At 46.0% G+C, this 18,216-nt stretch overlaps 1 protein-coding gene across 1 annotated transcript; it reads right to left on the reverse strand.

Moving 5' to 3' along the window:
• Nucleotides 1–13,315: 13,315 nt before the first annotated feature.
• On the reverse strand, nt 13,316–17,776 carry POU4F1 (POU class 4 homeobox 1). The gene is made up of 2 exons (XM_069602135.1): nt 17,643–17,776; nt 13,316–16,960 (listed from the first exon to the last, which is right to left on the reverse strand). Exons 1-2 carry the CDS (start codon nt 17,763–17,765, stop codon nt 15,818–15,820), a joined length of 1,266 nt encoding a protein of 421 aa, XP_069458236.1. The 5' UTR covers nt 17,766–17,776; the 3' UTR covers nt 13,316–15,817.
• Between the last annotated feature and the right edge of the window lie 440 nt (nt 17,777–18,216).

Genomic DNA, 18,216 nt, shown 5'->3' on the forward strand with positions numbered 1-18,216 from the left:
AGTGACAAGTGATGGCGCCCAGCTCTAATTATCTTTAATGTAGTGTTTCAAATTGATCATGCATAATGCAATTACAAATCATAATTAAATTAATTTGTATTGATTTAAGATTTTATAAGTTGCTAATAACTACAGTGTAGTACATCTATTTCCGTAAGCTAACATTAATATTTTCAAACTGCCAAAGTACTGCCTCCTTTTCACTCCAGTTTTGTTCTCATTAAAAAGTTCACAAATTTGTCAGTACTTCATGCAGGTAAAAGCTAACATCAAAACCCTACTATAGGTAGAAGCCTTGAGTATTTTTAAATCCTCCAAACGTTTCTCTAAGAAATGATGTCTAATACATTTGCAAGGATAGGATCACCTGCATTTAAAACTGTATCTCTTTCTGAAATATTTTTCCCTTATTAAGATTGAGGGCAGGAGGATAAGGGGGAGACAGATGGATGGTATCACCGACTCAATGAACATGAGTTTGAGCAAACTCTGGGAGATAGGGAAGGACAGGGAAGCCTGGTGCGCTGCTGTTCATAGGGTCACAAAAGCATCAGACACAACTTAGCAACTGAACAATAACAATAACTCTTCTAACTATCCCACCAGACACGACTACCTTCTTGCACTTAATTCCAGCTTCTGATAGAGTGACTACCTGTGGGAAACCGAAGGAAACCCATGGAGACGTAGAAGTTCCTTCTGTAATATTCCAGGGGCTGGAGAAGTATCTGAGAGCCAAAAGAGGCCTGCCCAAACTTTGTTCAGCAACAAAGCCCAGGGAGCTGGGCCTTCCTAGACACTTTTCATGTCTCCCTAGCCTAACCACACACAAGGAATAGAGTTCCCTCAGAATTCCACATCTGAAGGCAAACTAGAGAATCAGCCAGGAGCCAGACAGCCCCCGGACCACTAGGAACATCTCCTCCTCTGTTTTTCTTCATAACTGAAGGGAAGGTGGAAGAAGGACAGGATTGAGACATGACCTCAAAAACCCCATCACTACATTTTCACTACAGAAAAAAAATCTTGAACAAATTTGCCAGTTCAGTCGGCCCAATTTCATCACATAATAAAAGAAGGATTCCTTCCCCTTCTCATTCTGGAATTTCACCAGCAAGACCCACTGGCATAAACCACAGAGATATAATCCAGTCCATCCTTCCTCCACAAGCCTTGGAACTGGGAGTAGGGTCATGCAGATTGGTCCTCTCTCACCGAGAGTGGGTCTACAGTTGAGGGTGTTTTTGCTTTCTTCCCAGTATCTTTCTGAATATATTAAATGCCTCAAGTTCCAATGAGGGGGGAAATGAAGTAATCAATGTTTGAGAGGGCAGGTTTGGAAATGGAAGTGAAATGTGTATGAGAAAGCCTCAGAAATGAATACTGCAGGAAGTTTCCCGGATCGCAGCTGCCTTCTACCACTGGTCAGTAACAGGCACCCGCGAAGCTTAGGGAGCAAGCGCAGGATCACTGCCAACTTGAGGCAGGAAAGCCGCTGCTCACTAGCGACCCCGCCAGATCTCACGGGGAAACGAGCACAAGCGGGAGCACATCCGGGACACTCTTCCCGGGCTAGAAGGTCGCGACGGACCCATCCCTGAACCCATCTCCGAGGCTGCAAGCGGCCGGGCGTAGACTGGGCGCCAGAGCCCGGCGCAGGGAATCCAGCTCTCGGGCCGCCCGGGCAGGGGAGCGCCGAGATGTTGGAGAAGAGCACCCCTCTCGTCACTACCGTAGAGAAGCCTCGGGGGATCCTGAGCGTAAACTGGGCAGGAGAGGGAAAAATACTAACAGTAAACTCAGGCGGAACCCACGCGGGGTTCCAAGGGAGGGAAACCCAGGGCAGAGGCTGCAGGGGCTCAGGGACCCTCCCCATGCACTGGCCGCTTCGGGCTTGAATTCCCTTGTGTATGGGGTCGATGATCAGGACGGTTTCAGATACAAACAAGTTTGAATGGCATCTCCTAGTTATTGTATAATACACACACACGCAGGCGAGAAAGTAAATGGGGTCGAAAACAAAGAGGGTCCAAAACTTGAATGAGTTACCAGGTCCTGCTCCTCTCTCAACCAAGGCACAGCCAGCAGTACATTCACCCCTCTCATCCCCGCTGAGCCGGAGGGACTGCATGCGCAGGACACGCCTCGTGGATAAATACATGCGTTCGGTTATAGGGTTCAAGGCCTCAGTTAGCCCAATCTCATCCCCAGCTGACCAAATCAGTTCTTCGGTCTGATTCTGAAGCCATCCATTTCCAGTCAAGCACTTTGATAAAACAGATGGGATCCTGGTGGTGACTCATTCTCCCACACACTACACAGAGAAACTCTCCAATAGACCTTTGCGTCTTTGCCTAAGACTTATGAAAGATTCTCGAGTTGTGAAGGGGCCTGGCACTAAGATCGGGTGGGAGTGGAACACATATTTTAAAGTAATCTCCAAACGCATTGCTACGTCGGAGGATAAAATTAATTCAACCGAACATATCACATTCTTTTCCTTGACTAATAATGTTCTTAAATGTAGATGTGGACGTCCTAGGACCCTAGCTACAGTCTAGCAGTACGCTTGAAACTGCTGCCCTGAGACTGAAGTGCCAGCCATGAATTCTCCTAAGTGTTCTCTCTCTGGAATTGAGATAATGAAGCCCTACCCTCCAGGAATTAGAGCATTTTTCGGGGGGGGGGGGGGGGCGCGGAAATCCAACCACATGAGAGCTATTTGAAGAAAAAATAAGACCCTGATTTTTACAATTGAGGCTGAATTTAAGTGTTTGTTTGGAAAAGATGAGTTTGATATTTTGTGGGTGGGTTTTTTTTTTTTTTTTTGGCATCGGTATGTGTGACTAGCAGTGCGGGTTGTTAAATTTCCAAGCAGGAATCAGCTTAAAATGCATGGATTCTATTATATGTACAATTTAATCACAAGGTATTTAAAATAGACATTTCCATCTAAAATCCAATCAGAAATCAACACAGTTCCTCCAGGCATTAGATGATCATCTCGATTTTGCATTTGTAAACTGGGAGAAATAAATGTGACTTGTGGATACCAAGAGGTCAAGTACGGCTGCTCAAATATTTTTCTTACAAAATGACGGATTTATTAGACAAATAAGTAGCCCGGCTGATGCAAAACCCCCAGTGATTGAATTTTGACGTTAAGTCAACAACAACTCGAACTACATCAGTGCTTCAAGATTTAGTTATGATGGTAGAGATTACTGAACAAATAAGAGCCCGAAATGAATACAGATTTCTGAGGCTCTGCCCTGGCACCCTCTTCTTGACATTCTCCTCCATATGCTCCCCCTATTCAGACTGTATTATAATTAAAGGACTTGCTTATGCCTAACGATTGGAAAAGAACTTTAAAATAATTAGGCATATTTTTCCTGTTTAAAAAAAAAAAAAAAGACAGGCTTGGGGGAAAAGCCAATTGAGTTTTATTATAAATTCCTTCGTGGCCTGAAAGTCACCCACTATTTTCCAATAGCGAGATGCAGTCTGTGTTTAGTTTTTTGAAAGATCTGATTTTCATTAACAGTTTTAATAACCTACTCTCCTCTCCTCGCCCCACCCCCACCCCGCCCTATCTCTTCCTTTAAAACATAGCTTTCCAAAAGATTTGAGAACTTGGGCCACGTTGGTATCCCGCTCGTGGATCTGAATCCACTGCTAAATAATTAAACCGCCCCTAGAATTCATAAGTATTTAGATTTCACCTTTCCTGGGTCAATGGCTACCCTCCTATTCCCCCGCCCCTGGCCTCCACCCCCCACCCGTACCCCCGCCCCATTCCTCCCGGGAGCTAGCCACGGTGCTAAAAATCCTGCGTGAATCTTGTGGGAAGGGAAGGCTTTTGCTTATGAAAGGGGGCTTAAATAATTGAGACTATATTTAAGCATAAAGCAGTTCATTTCTTCTCTTTTCATGGAGAAGGGGCTAATCTGCTCCTAGTGTGAAAATCTGCCTTTTATTTATTCTACGTGTGACTGTCTTATTGTAGTGGAATTGGTGACTCAATTTACATTTAAGTCTTGTTGAGTCAGCCAAGAACTCATTCCTTACACCTTCTCCTTCTCTTGTTTCTCAATTTTCGTCTATGGTTTGACTCCCCCTAATCTATGGACCTGCTTATTTTGCAAGGACAAATCTATATTTGATTTTAAAGCTTCGTGTGATCAAGGGCTTAAGACAATTCTTTCTGTAGCCAGAAATTTGCTTTCTGGGTATCCCGGCACAGACTGCTAGAGGCAATAAGCTGGTACCAGATCTTTATCCCAGATTTTATTTAAATGCAGTAATAATTGCACTCTGTAAAATAAGTTGCCCATCTGGGGGCTTCTCTCCCAGTTTGTCATATTCCCCTTCCAGGTATGCATGTACCCATACATAATTTTTACAGATGTTTTTATAATGCTGGTTTTTAAATCATCCATTGTATTAGCTGTTTTCCTAAGTAAATAAACCTGGAAATACAAAATTGCTAGCCCTGAAGTAGCAATAGAATTCATAAATAGAAAAGAATGTTTCATAATTATTTTGTCACTCTCCAGGACTAGGTAATAAGTTATGCAATTGAAGCTCTACTACAGGGTGGGTGGGTGGGGGTCAGGTTGTAGTTATCCATTTTTCCTTTTTTAAAACTGAACAGTACCTTCAGTCCAATAATACATCTGTTTACAGTTTGCCTGAACTTGTTTCTGGATTTATATTTCAATATGCTCTTTAGGATGCAAAATTCCTGTCAAATTAAAGAGTGCTCATGTCTTGCCCGCTTCCAGCAAATCACTTGCAGCATCTAATAAATCCAGCTGGCGTTCTTTCCGTAGCCCAATGCTGCCGAAATCATTATTGTCCTGCCTCGTTTCATGTCAGAGGCCTCTTCGCCTCATCTGTCATGAAACCAATTTCACTTTATTTACATCCATTTGCTAGTTTAATTACTGTGCTGATGAATAGCCTGAAGGAATTAAGTTACGAGTCTTTGGAAACCCAATGCGACAGATATATGGGCTACCTTTTAACTACAGGGAAGGAAACGAAGGCTCGTGTGGCATGCACCAAAATTTAAAGATAATAAGTGTTTCTCTGTATGCAACTACTCTTGAGATTCAGGATGATCTGACTTTATGTATTCATCATCTCCTGAGTGAAATACAGTGCTTTAGAAGCCCTCATATTTACAGACTGACTGCAGTTCTCTACAAGACAATTCTCTATGTTCTAAATGCTTCTTTTTTTCTTTTACTGAAAGACTTATAGATGATTTTTCAAGCAAACCAAACAACCTAATGGGTGTTTTTAATCAAAGGCACCTAACAATATTAACATTTCTCTATAACTGTAGACTTATTTCTATATGAACACAAATAGGTGCATTTGTGAAATTTTAAAAAAATGTAATATATCCAATCTAACACACAGTACAAAGTACTCTATTTACATACTCTAAATAATGTAACGTATCATTTATATTTTTGTTTATCACTGAGCAGTCTCACAAGTATCTTCTTTAATGTATTTTTAAATCATAAAAAAGAACATTTCGCTGCCTGTCTCTTCTCCACGTCCAATATATAGAGTGCTATGAATCTGTTAATGACAGAGAGTTTGTGGAATGAGTGAATAATCTTTGTTCTCAATATATATAAATAGTCAATCACCTGCATATAGATATAGACATTTAAACCTAAGATGAGTAAATTTTTCAGGCATTTCACTATCCTATAAATACTTTAGTATCAGCCTACTATCATGGCAACATTAAAAATCATATTCAGGGTATTCTTTCTTAAATCATATCTTCAATTACAGGTTGTAAATTAAAAATGGATAATCCAGAAACTGAGTCTTCACATGGGTCATAATCATTGACTATCAATTTAGAAAATAATGATACCTAAATGAACATCTGATTTTATATTTTCTCTATCTCTAGGTAACACATGAAAAGAAATCTAAGTGTCTCTGTTTTCCTCTTACTGCTGTTTCTGAGAGTTCTGACATTTTAAAATCAGCACTTTCATTTCACTTCCCTAAAAGTTCTAAGTTTGTGGCACATGACAAACATATTCACTGCTTCAAGAAAAAAATCTAAATTTTTCTAATAGACTTACTGTACTTTTTCATGTATGCCATCTCCATGTTGAGTACCTAAGATTGTGCAAACTTTCTAAAGTATTTATCTAACTGAAATTATTTTAAAATATTCAAGGGGCAGAGATAATTGTAAATAAACCAAAAGTGAGAAATAAGGGAGTTTTAAATGTTTTCCTATTTCCTCTCCTCTGAAAAGAATTACTTTTTGCACCCTGTAGACTCTGCAATTTCATTTATCATAAAGCCAGCTTAAAAGAAGGGATAAAAATGTAAACAGTTTACATGTACTATCAGAAGAACTAAAGGTGGAGCAAACTCTACTGTCAGTGCAGATACACATAGATGAATTATATATTCATTACAAATTCTCCAGACACCTCCCTCTCTGGCCCCCCTTCTATCCCCTAAACACTCATTTGCCTCATTCCACCTCTCCTACTATTTTTAATAAAGTTCATCTACAAAACAAACTTACATAGCAAAAATAACTTTTTGTATCAAGAGTCTTGCTTATAAAAGTTTTGCAATAAAGCAACTCTAAATAGGACTCTCCAGGTAAAATTAACTTCTATATTAATAGAACTAGATACTATTCAAGATCTTGTGGTAGGGATTTATGAACCATCTTTAACTTGACAGAAAGGAAATCTGCAGTGGATGAGTCTTTAGTTATTTTCGTTCATTTTTCAATAAGAAACACAAATGATGGGGGGTTTTAAATGCTTTCTCTTTCCCTCTCCTCCCTCCCCCATTACTTTCATTCGCTCCCTTTTCAAGACCCTCTTCTCCCTCTCCAGCTCTTTTTGATTAATAGATCCATGTGGCTAACGGCCTGACATATGGTGTTCGAAGCAGCTTGAGATAGTACCTTAGGCATCCCCTACGGCCATTAACATATTAGGGGCTTATGTGCAGTCAGACAGTCAGACCTCATCTAGAGCCAGCATGTTCAGAAAGGCTGCACCCCAGAGCTGTTTGATAGAGAGTTTCAATAATGCACCACTCTTCAATTTTAAGGGAGTTGCTCCTGGTGCTGAATGAAACTCTGGGGCAAAACCAGAAGACAGTTGAGAGATATGACTCCACCACACTCAACAACAGTAAAAAAAATTGTGCTTAGTACAATACAGTAAAAAAAAAAAAATGTTTGTATAGAGATATGCACGTGGAGGCGCAGCTTCAAGCTCACAAACACGCACCAGCTCCTGAGTATTATCAGTAAACAGGCAACATCAGCTGCTTGGATTTATTTTGTTTAAAGATTTATTTTGTTTAAAGTCCTCTTTATATTGGGAATACTAACAATACAATAACAATACAGTTACTGATAGAGACGATTCAAAAGTGAAAACAAAATACAGCATAATGTTAAGGAAAGGAACAGCTCTTAATCATGTAGCTTGGTGTTTTCCCCTAGTAGATGAAATTAAGCGCATTTTTACATCTGTAGCCTTGAAATAAGAAAGGGGAAGATAGTGATGAAACCTTGGGTTTTAAAAGATGTGATTATATTTTAAATACATCTGCAGATCAAATTCCTGGAAAGATTACTATTATTGCTCTACAAAACCTAAAGTTACAAAGTCTTGACAATAACTCTGAAAGGTGGAGGAAGCCTCTAGGATGTACATATATGTGTAAACATATATATATACACACACACATAATGTATACACGTGTGTATGTATACAATTTTGGCGAGGGAGATGATACTCAAAATCAAAGCAGCCATCCCACTTGAAGCTTATTTATTTCACTTTAACATCGTAACTGAAGCTTGAAATTCCCTTTACTCAACGTTCTTCTCCTTCCAGCCTCCTGCTGATAAACCGCTGTACCCCTTTTGAACTGTACTCTGGCTGTTTGCTTGGCAAATAAATGCTGTTCCGCCCTATTAAACCTTTTAGGTAGTTTCATCTTCGGATTTCTCAAATACAGAGCTAATAAGGAGGTGCTTTGATGCTGTTTTACTTTCAAACTATAGCCTCGAGGCGTTGAAACGCGCAAAAAGGTAACCAAAAAAGTAAATTGCCACGAGCAAGACGCACCCTCCCTTTCAAAATCGCTCCGACCCTCTGCATCGCACTGCGTGGCAGTCGAAAATCGCCTGTTCCCGTGCAGAACTGCGTCCTGTTGGCAGCCCCCGGGGTTCTGAACCCGTGCCACGTAACCCGGAGGATGAGGAGAAGGGGAAGCACTTTTAAGTTTAAAAGCCCTGGGATTCCTTGAGGGAGGGGAAAGACAGGAAGCAGAAAAGGCAAAGCTTCCCCAAAGTTGATTCTAGACAAACAAACATCAGACGGGAAGTGAAGATTAAGAAAAGGCAACCTGTTTAATCACTCAGTAATCAAACTTTTGCATAAGGCGTGGCGACGGAGCTACAAGAGCGTGTTCTTAGGCACTAAATCTGCTTTCAAACCTCGGGCTCTGATTACACTTTGGAAGGAAGACCCCGGCGCGTACTAACGCCTTTCACACATTTGATTCCCCTACAAATTCAGACACGCGCGCGCGAGCGCGCGCGAGCGAACACACACACATACACACACACAACCTCTTAGTTGAATATAAGCAAATGAAACAATTGGAACCGTATCTGTGTTCTTTAAAAGTGGGATGAAAGAGAAACTCCCTCAAAGGCGTCATGGTTCCTCTCATTTAGGTATCTTTTCAGAAGAAATGAAAGCCCCCGGGAGATACCTCTGCCCAGAGTCAAACGGATCCTACCTGCTTTTTAAAATGCCTGTTTTTTCCATTGCTAACTCATAAAATACATTTTAAGCAGGGTAGCTGAGCTCCAGTCTCAGCCTCAGAGCTCCCTATCACATTCTGCTTCTCTTTCTTTCCCTTTCTTTCATCACAACGCCTTGGTAAAGTCTCGTAAGTGATCAAAATTAACATAAATCATTATTAGTTATTAGGATTTGCTCTAAATTACACTGTGACTATCGCACCAGCCCCATCTGCCGCCCCTGCTCTCACAGCAATAGATTGCAGATAAAATAAATGTCCTTACCCCATTAGAAGGTTCCTGTCTCTGTAGCCAAAAGCCAAACAAAAGCAATAAATACCGGGCTTTTTCTCTCCACTATTCAGCTGTGACTCTTTTCATCAGCTCTTCTAGAAAAGCTCGATAGCTGCCTGAAAATATTGCATTTTATATCACCAAAGGGCGATTAATATTGCATTAACTGTATTTAACATTTTTTTTTAAGCGCGAGTACTCTACAATGAATTAGTTTCCGTTAATAAGTACAGGGGGTATCAGAACTACTGCAGACCACTTAAGATATCCGTATAAACACATTATTTGTCTCACACTTTGTATTTTTACATGTATGTAATGTTAGAGTGTAGCGCGCGATGTTTGAAGTAGAAGAAGCCGTGCTAATGGTCTGCTTAAAGGATTCAGACACTGACTGGAGACAACCAGATCCCTGCATTCATTAAATGTTTATTGTCAACACTTGGGGCGGGGGGGGAGACTCTTGCAAGAGAATTTCCAAGGTTGGAAATTGTCAACACTTTGCTTTATTCTGGTCATGCCTACAAAAGTTTGCATGCGTTACGCTGCCCTAAAGCCAGGCATCAAAGCTACCAAACTTCGTTTGCAATTCGATTTACCTAATCAATGCAAGGAGTCTGCCTCTTTCTCCTGCATCCCTCCTTTGCCACTTCTCTCCAGGCTTCCTTACTTTCCCTTCTCTTTTTCCTATCCTCTCTAAATCGGAGAGAAGCGACCTCCTGGGCACTCGGGTTGGGGTTGGGCGCTCCTCGCCCCAACCCTGGGGCTCAGGAACTGAACACTGGTCCCTCTACTTGAGCTTAGCCAGCACCTCTCGGGCCCGAAATTTTCATCTTCCGTGTTTCAATCCAGAACTCCACGGAATCCTCCGGGACGAATGCCCAGTGGCCAACCTTCCTTCCGCGCCCGGTATAAATTCTTCCCTAATAAGGTCAAATTAGTAGCAGGACTTTGCTGGGTGCATCCTAACAGCAAAACAGAGACCGAGACCTTATTGCTCCCCGCTTTTTTACAAAAATGTCGACCAGTTTTGAAAGTTTTGCGGTGTTTAAGACGTCTGTTGACTTTAGGCAAACAGTGGGGAGGGGAGTCTTTTCAATCTCTTTGAGAGACTAGTCTATTCCCCTATTCTCGCAGGACGCCCTCAGAAGCTCTTACAGGGTGGGAAAGAATATTCCGGGGGAGTTTAATTACCAGCTGCTGAACTCCAGCGCAATTCTCGGAGGTGATTCTGCCCACGCACTGCGCATGCGCTAGCTCAGCGCGCCCGGTGCACGTCCGGGGCGCGCCGGGTCCGCCCGGCGCTCCCAGCGGTCCGCACCCTGCCGGTCACGCACGCGCACGCCCGCCGGACGCCGGGGACTCGTTCGTTTGACCTGCTCGGGTCACCCACACGGCCTGGCTGAGTCCCGGCCGGGGCCCGTGGGCGGTGGCTCTCCCGCCGTCCGAGGGGAGCTACGGCCTCGGGCATCTGGAAGCCTCGGGACCCGAGTGGCGGCCGGCGGCGGAGGGGCGCAGACCCAGCGTACTCTGGGCGCTCGGCCGCCGCCCGCATGCCTCGCGCGTTGGGATGCCCCGCGCGGAATGCCCGGGTGGAAGGAGTGTTTCTAGGGAGAACGGGGACCTTGCCTGGTTCCGGGGAGAGTGGATCACAGATTCTGGCACAGCTCTGCCTGAGGTTCGAATAGGTCCCCGCCAATCCACCCGCTCCAAGGTCCAGCGGGGAGGCGGACAGGATGCCAAAGGGGGCTGGAGGGGAGGGAGCAGCATCACGGGGCCGCCTCTGAAATCACTCCCGGAGCAAGAGGAGCGTTTGTCCGCTCGCGTTTCGAGGCCCATCCGGGCCCGCGCCCCCCGGCCCTGCGGAGCCACGGGATTTCGAGGAGTGGGGGAGGGAGGGCTGCCAGTCTCCCACCAAGCTGACTAGACAATTACGAAAGTTTTTAATTAGCTTCTTGTTATCATTCATTTTATTAATTTCCAGAACTCTCAGGCCATGAATTATTCAAAGGACAAACCGACCCGAGCGGGACTGCCGGGCGCCCCCACTGCACATTCCCGGCCCGGCTCGGGCCTCGCCGCTTGCCCGCTGCCCCGCGAGGGCGGGAGGCGGCCCGGCCCCGTCAACTGCGGTGGCACAAAGGTTTGATCAAATATTAAATAACGTAATTACTGCGACAAGACTTATCTCGCAGGTGGGAAAGAGGTCCCCTCGTGAGATTTAGAATTTGGCTGCTATTTTTAAAAAATCAATTAAGCTTGCGTTCTCCTTTGAAACCCAACTCGCGAGGACTGGGGCTAAGACTGCAGCGGCAGGAACACCCATCAGCTCACCCACACCAGAGACTAATTTGTGATCATCACCTTTGTCACCTCGCCGGCCGCCAAGACCATTTGAATGGGGTGGGGAACGCTGCTTTTAGCCAGGTCAAAAGTCACAATTTCAACTTCATGGATTAGAGAATGAAAACCCATCCAAGTGAAAGACGGGGTAGGGATGCTGCAGACAAGATTGGCAGGAAAGACCAGGGCGACAGGGCGGGGGGGTTAAAGGCGGGAGCTGGCCAGGTGAGTCCTGGACCTTTGGCGCAGCCTTGTGTAGGAACGGGACCGAAGTCATCTTAATGTCACAAGAAATTAAACATCGATACAGTCACGGCAGTGAGTGCCTACGGTTTATTTATGAGAGTGTAAGAGAAGTTGAGAGCAATTTCAGAACACGCATTAAACAAAAATCTATTCAAAAGTTAGCTGAAGCGTCTTAAGGACATCATTACCTAGACCGACACAAGGAGCGGGACCCAGAACTAGGACGGGGTAAAAGAGGAAATTTAAAACGAATGGATGACTTAAATGTAACAGATGCATTTTATGTTTACTTTTACCTTTCCTACTCCACCTCCGCCTGGATTTCCTGAGAGGCTGAAATGCAAGCACAGCACAATTTTCCCACTCTCTCCAACTTATTTTGAGATTATTTAAAAGAACCACCATTTCCACTCAACGACTGGTGCAGGAATTTGCTTGAAGTTCTGCTCTTCAGAACCAGAAAACTTTGAAAGGTTAACTACCACTGAGTAGCAAGCCATAGCACTCTCTCCAGGAGGACATTTGTTTGCTTCTTTGTTTCTTCATGGATTGACAGTTAAGTGTATCTTAGAATAGTCTTATTATTGCTTGGGACAGTACACAGATTCACTTACTATAGAGCAAGACATTTCTTGTTTTGCAGAGTTTCCTACTACGTAAAATAGGAAACTCTGTAAAGCCTGTATTTCCATGATCTGTCTTATTAACATAATATTGTCTTCTCTTTATTTGGGAAAGATTTTACTTAATACAGAACAATGCTTAGGTTCTTATTACATACATTGATCATCATTATATAATACAAATATATCTGTCTGCAACATTTCCATTTGGGGCAGACTGAAAAAAAAACAGCCTTTGTAAATCTATTTGTTCATTCCTGGTTTTCTAACAATGAGATCTGGTCATATTTTTCTATAAAATAACATTTTAAAAAACAAATGCATTTTAATTAAAACTTTGATGACATTTCAAGTTAATAACAGAAACAAATCAATTTTGATGGAAGAGATCTATTTTTAAAAATACCTCTAATGCTTTTTAAAAAAAAAACATTTAACAACTGTTTTAAATCACAGCTTTAAAAATGTACTCTTCTTTTTTTTGAACATCAAGCATTTTGTTTCACAGATTTGCCAGTGAAATTAAAAAGATTTGGCTAAAGTGGGATGACTTCAGAAGATATAAGCCTAGCTATTAAGAAACTTGATACATTTGGCATCTGATCTAGTCCCAGGTCACCAATAGGGAATCTTAATCCCTCTGGAGCAGTAGGTGGCACACTAAAGTTCCAAATGAACAGAGGCATTTGACACCATGGCTAGACAGATCAGTGGATGGTTTTTATTTATGTTAACCTCCAAAGAAAAGTTACTTAGTTACAACATCTTCTTAGAAACGTTTTTTTAGGCTAGAACAATACATATAAACCTCCAAATGCCTCTGCCCCTGAATCCTGATTCAAATATTTTGAAGGTGCCTGGCTATTTATTACCTTCCACCCCTCTGAAGTGAGGGCTGTGCTTGAAGAGATTCTGCAGTTAGAAGAGAAAAACAAAACAAAACAAAACTTTGATAAACACAGACAACTAATATAGAATTCATTTTATTCAAGAGCACCACTTTCACATGAGTTATCTGAAAGTGAATTCTGATTCAGCAGAAAAATACATTATTCTCATCCTTTCCCCTTTTCATGCCCACCCCCCCCAACTTAAACATCCTCCCCTTCCCTGTATTTTTGGTTGAATTGAGTCTCATTTGTTGACCGGCCCTACTGGGACTTGGCCCAGTATAAACACAAAAATGCACCCAAATCATAAAACTGTTCTTCTTTCAGTTATGTTTTATTTGTAAGTGTACTGGGACATATCTCTCTGTTGTATTCTGGTGCACAAAAGTGGTTCTGGTAAGGGAGGAGGGAAAGATAATAAAGCAAAGACATAACCAAGGAAAAAGCTCAGCAGACATCCATGGACAGGTAGATCAATCCGTGAGGCATTTCAAGATTAACACTGGCAGTTTGTAACCACTGTGTGAGTGTGTGCGTTCAAGAAAATATTTACAGTAATCTTCCTTTTTTCCTTTTCCTCTAAATACAAGAATATGACAAGAATGTTGTGTTTTTGGTGAAAACAGGCAGTCAACTGTGATATCACACTATCCACAAAACGGTCTATCAGAAAGCTAGCCCAGTTTAGTGCTCAGTTTCAAATGCATAGAATGTTTGCGCTGCAAACAATGATATACAACATAATTAAATAAATAATGCCTAACCAGAGTGAGATCTAGTTGTGTTTCTTCCTGCACCTTTCAGATCATGCATGGTTTCAGTCTTGTTTCTTTTCTTATTTGTTCTCAGTTTTTTTAGTTCTTATTAAAGGATGGTAATAAACCATCTCCACCCAATCAAGATCAAGGGTGTCTTGTGCACCAAGCAGGCATTTTACCTAACCACCTTCAATTGTTTTGTCTCTTTTTAATCCATCAGCAGTTCATAAAGTACCTTGATTATTACTATGAAATACTATACATGATTTTCTATTTGGGAGACTGATAGTGCAAATTAAAGTTCTTGCTACCCAACATTTATCCCCAGCAATAAATTACTTTTGGATAGTAATAATAATGAAACAGTTGTTCTGCTTCCCCCCCCTCCCAACATGCAGACCCTTTTGAAATAAATGGAGGGCTTTAAACCGGTCTTTCTCTCATCTGGGATTTAGCTGATTTTCTCACAGCCAAGTCCTGCTCCAAGTGAAAGCAGAAACTTCTCACTATTTCAATGATTTCATGTTCTCCAAAAGAGAAGGAAAGGGGACCTAGAAGAGTAAGATGGGTCTTGATCTGTGGAGAAAACGGGTCAGAGTATCTCTCCTACTGTCTGCTACCCCATCAATCTATTGTTATCAATAGAGAGAAAAAAACAAACAGTAGTTTAAAATAAGCCACTTAGAAAAATAAATGAAAGGGCAAGCACGTTCTATGAGTGGAGGGAAAAGCTTATTTTGAAATGGTCTGTTTTCTAGATCATAGCAATAAGAGCACATATGGAAAGAGAAAAACCTGGCTTCAATTGTTTTATTTTCCTAAATAAATATTTATTTCAGAGCCTTTAAAATTCTGCTTTTTAGTCAGCTCTCTCCCTAAAGACCCTCACCGACCAATCAGGCCACAGGAGTATATAGGCTGGGTCACTGGAAAACTTGGACTTCACCTAAACAAGCAGCCACTCCCCGCAGCCCCCTCCTCCTTCCTTTCAGCTGGGCTCCCACTTCCTTTCTGGCAATGGAGAGCAGTCATCGGAAGAGTCTTATTGAAAAAGAAAAAAATAGATCAGAGGGTTTGGATGGGGTGTAAGACTTAGAGAGAAAATTAAACACAGAGACAGAACAACTAGCTTTGCTACCCAGAATTTCACCTTCGGGTTCGTTTGGTTTTTTGGTCTTTGACTCAGTTCATGTGCCTAAGGTTGGGGCGGTGGTAATAATTGTGGTGCTCTTTTTTTCTCTTCCTTAGGGTTGTGGGTGGGTGGGTAGGGAACGGAATGAAGCTGCAGAATACGGCTCTCTGGAGTTACATTTCTAAAGTATTTTTTTTCTTTGCTTTTGTTTTGTTTTAGTTTGTCTTTATTTGTCTAGTTTTTGGTGGTTGGTAGGTTTTTTTGTACATTGTCCCTTGGTCCCCAGGAGATTCTGATAAGTGTCTCTGGTCAAAAACAGTCCATTTCCCTACCCTTCCCATCTCCCCCCACCCTCACCCCCAGAACCATCCTGCTCCTCAAACCCCCTTCTCCAGTCTCCTCTTTCCTTCCCCCCACTCCCCCTCCCCCAACTGCTCCCCCTTCACCTCCACCCTACTCTCCCGCATACACACTGGGCACCCAGTCCTTTAGGCTGGGGAGGGTAAGGACAGGGAGAGCAGAGGGGAGGTGGAGAAGGAGCGCTCGAGGAGGGACTCCTCAAATGCAAGCAGGATAACGGCCCCTCTAAATCCGGGGGAGAGAGGGTGATGGTGGTAAGCAGGCTCGGGGAAGGCCCCCCCCTCCCGGCGAAATGCCCCCAGCTCTGCCCCGCCCGGTCCCTCCCATCTCCCCCCTCAGTAAGTGGCGGAGAATTTCATCCGCTTCTGCTTCTGTCTCTGGTTGCAAAACCACACCCGCACCACGTTCTTTTTGAGGTCCAGTTTCTCAGCAATGGCGGCGATCTTCTCGGACGAGGGCCGGGGCTGCACGGCGAAGTAGGCCTCGAGGGAGCGCTTCTCGGGCGCGGCGATGGAAGTCCGCTTGCGCTTCTTCTCGCCGCCGTTGAAGAGCTCGGGCTTGTTCATTTTCTCGCGCTGCGCGCCCTCGGCCTCCTCCAGCCACGCCTGCAGGATGGGCTTGAGCGCGATCATGTTGTTGTGCGAGAGCGTGAGAGACTCGAACCTGCAGATGGTGCTCTGGCTGAGTGAGCCCACGCCCGGGATCTTGAGGTTGGCCAGCGCCGAGCCCACGTCGGCCTGCGTCACGCCCAGCTTGATGCGCCGCTGCTTGAAGCGCTCGGCGAACGCCTCGAGCTCGCGCGGGTCCGTGTCAGAGTCGCAGATGGACGCCAGGCCCGCCGCGCCCACCACGGCCGCCGCCGCCGACGCCGCCGCCACCTGCCCGGCCGCTGCCGCCGCCGCCGCCGCCGCAGCGCCGTGGTGGGCCGCCGCCGCCACCAGCCCCGGGTGCGGCAGCCCCGACGGCATGTTCATGGCGGCCGCCGCCGCCGGGTGCGACAGGTGGCCCAGGCCGTGCATGTGCGGGTGCGGGTGCGCCGAGCCGCCCAGCAGCCCGCCGCCCGGGCCCCCGCCGCCGCCCCCGGGGCCGCCGCCGCCGCCGCCCCCAGGGCCGCCACCGCCGCCTCCAGGGCCACCGCCGCCGCCGCCCCCCGGGCCGCCGCCCCCCGGGCCGTCGTGGGCGCCGCCGCCCGCCGCGCTTGCGCCGCCCGCGCCGGCCATGAGCGCGAGCGAGGGCGACGAGATGTGATCCAGCAGGTCGCCGGGCTCGAGCGCTTGGTGGTGGTGGTGGTGGTGGTGGTGGTGCGCGAGCGGCACGGTGGACGTGGACGTGCAGGGCACGCTGTTCATCGTGTGGTACGTGGCGTCCGGCTTGAACGGGTGGCTCTTGCCTTGGGACACGGCGATGTCCACAGCCGCCAGCGCCTCGGCCCGCGCCAGCAGCGTTTCGTCTAGGCTGGCGAAGAGGTTGCTCTGCAGCTGCAGGCGACACAAACCAAACCAAAAAAAAACAAAAACAAAAACACAACAACAACACAAAACAAGAAAAGCAAAAACACGAAACAAAACCACACAAGCCAGAAAGCACAGCGAGCCAAAGGCAACACACAAAGCAACCAAAATAATAACAACGGGAGTGGGGATAGTGGAGACCGGGAAAGACAGAATAGGGACACATTGGGGACGAGATAGGGGGTCAGATGAGAAGGGACGGGCGTGTGAGGAGAAGGGGGCAGATGCAGAGGAGAGAGGGGCATGGGGACACATTCCGGGGACGGGCGTGAAAGACGAAAAAGGAGGGGGAAAGAAGAAGAAATGAAGATGTAACTCGCAGCCGGGGACCCGTGTCACGCACCCGAACACGCACAGAGACCGCCTTTTCAAGGCATGAAATCGACAGAGAAAGTGGAGGGAAGTCGAGAGACCTGGCCCCAGCGCTCCCCACTCCGATCGCCGGCGCCCGACACGGAGGCGGAGGCGACGGGAACCCGACATTAAGCGCCACGGTACAAAGCCTGCCTCGTAGCGGGATTCTTCTAAAAGTCCCCGCCCGCGAATCCCCGCACCGGGATCTGTGCACACATCGGCACCGACATGCAGCGTCTCGGAGACGGGAAGGGGGCGGGCGCGCGGGCCGGGTCCGCGGGCTTGGGGCGCTTACCGGCGGCGTGGGCAGGCAGGCCCGCCGGATGGCCTCGGAGCTGGAGTGCAGCGACGGGTACTTGTGCTCAGGGAGCGTGGGGTGCATGGCAAAGTGAGGCTGCTTGCTGTTCATGGACATCATCTTGATGGCTTAGCATGTATATCCACAAACACTCCGAAAGTCCGCGGGAAAGTGCGCAAGCCGGCTCCCCCGGCCTCCCTTCGGAGGCTGCAGCCGCAGCGGCTGGCGGCGCGGAGGCGGCGCAAGCGCCGAGGGCCGCTGATGCTTCTGCCGCCGCCGCTCTCGCCCCGCGCTCCCTTTGACCGCGCAGATCGCCGCGCACCGGCCTCGCGATCCCACTTCTCCGCGAGCTCTAGCCCCGTGCGCCGACGGGATGCACTCCTCTTACACCTGAGCCCCAATTCTCGCGGCCGGTCAGGGGAGCTCTCGCGAGAGCTTGCGGGCCAGCCGCGCTGACAGGCATCAGCTGTCTCCGTCTGTCTGACGCGCGCTCTCCCTCTCGGCGGCGCCGTGCGTCTGCGCGCGCGCGCGCTCGCCGGGCCGCGACCGGCGCGTGGGAGCCGCTCTTATA

Source organism: Ovis canadensis, chromosome 10, assembly GCF_042477335.2.
Source record: "Ovis canadensis isolate MfBH-ARS-UI-01 breed Bighorn chromosome 10, ARS-UI_OviCan_v2, whole genome shotgun sequence".
NCBI classification, from domain to species: domain Eukaryota; kingdom Metazoa; phylum Chordata; class Mammalia; order Artiodactyla; family Bovidae; genus Ovis; species Ovis canadensis.

Coding starts and splice junctions, on each gene's coding strand:
- POU4F1 (XM_069602135.1), bottom strand. CDS start 17,765: ATGATGTCCATGAACAGCAAGCAGCCTCACTTTGCCATGCACCCCACG. Junction 16,961..17,642: donor CCTGCCTGCCCACGCCGCCG/GTAAGCGCCCCA, acceptor TGTCGCCTGCAG/CTGCAGAGCAACCTCTTCGC.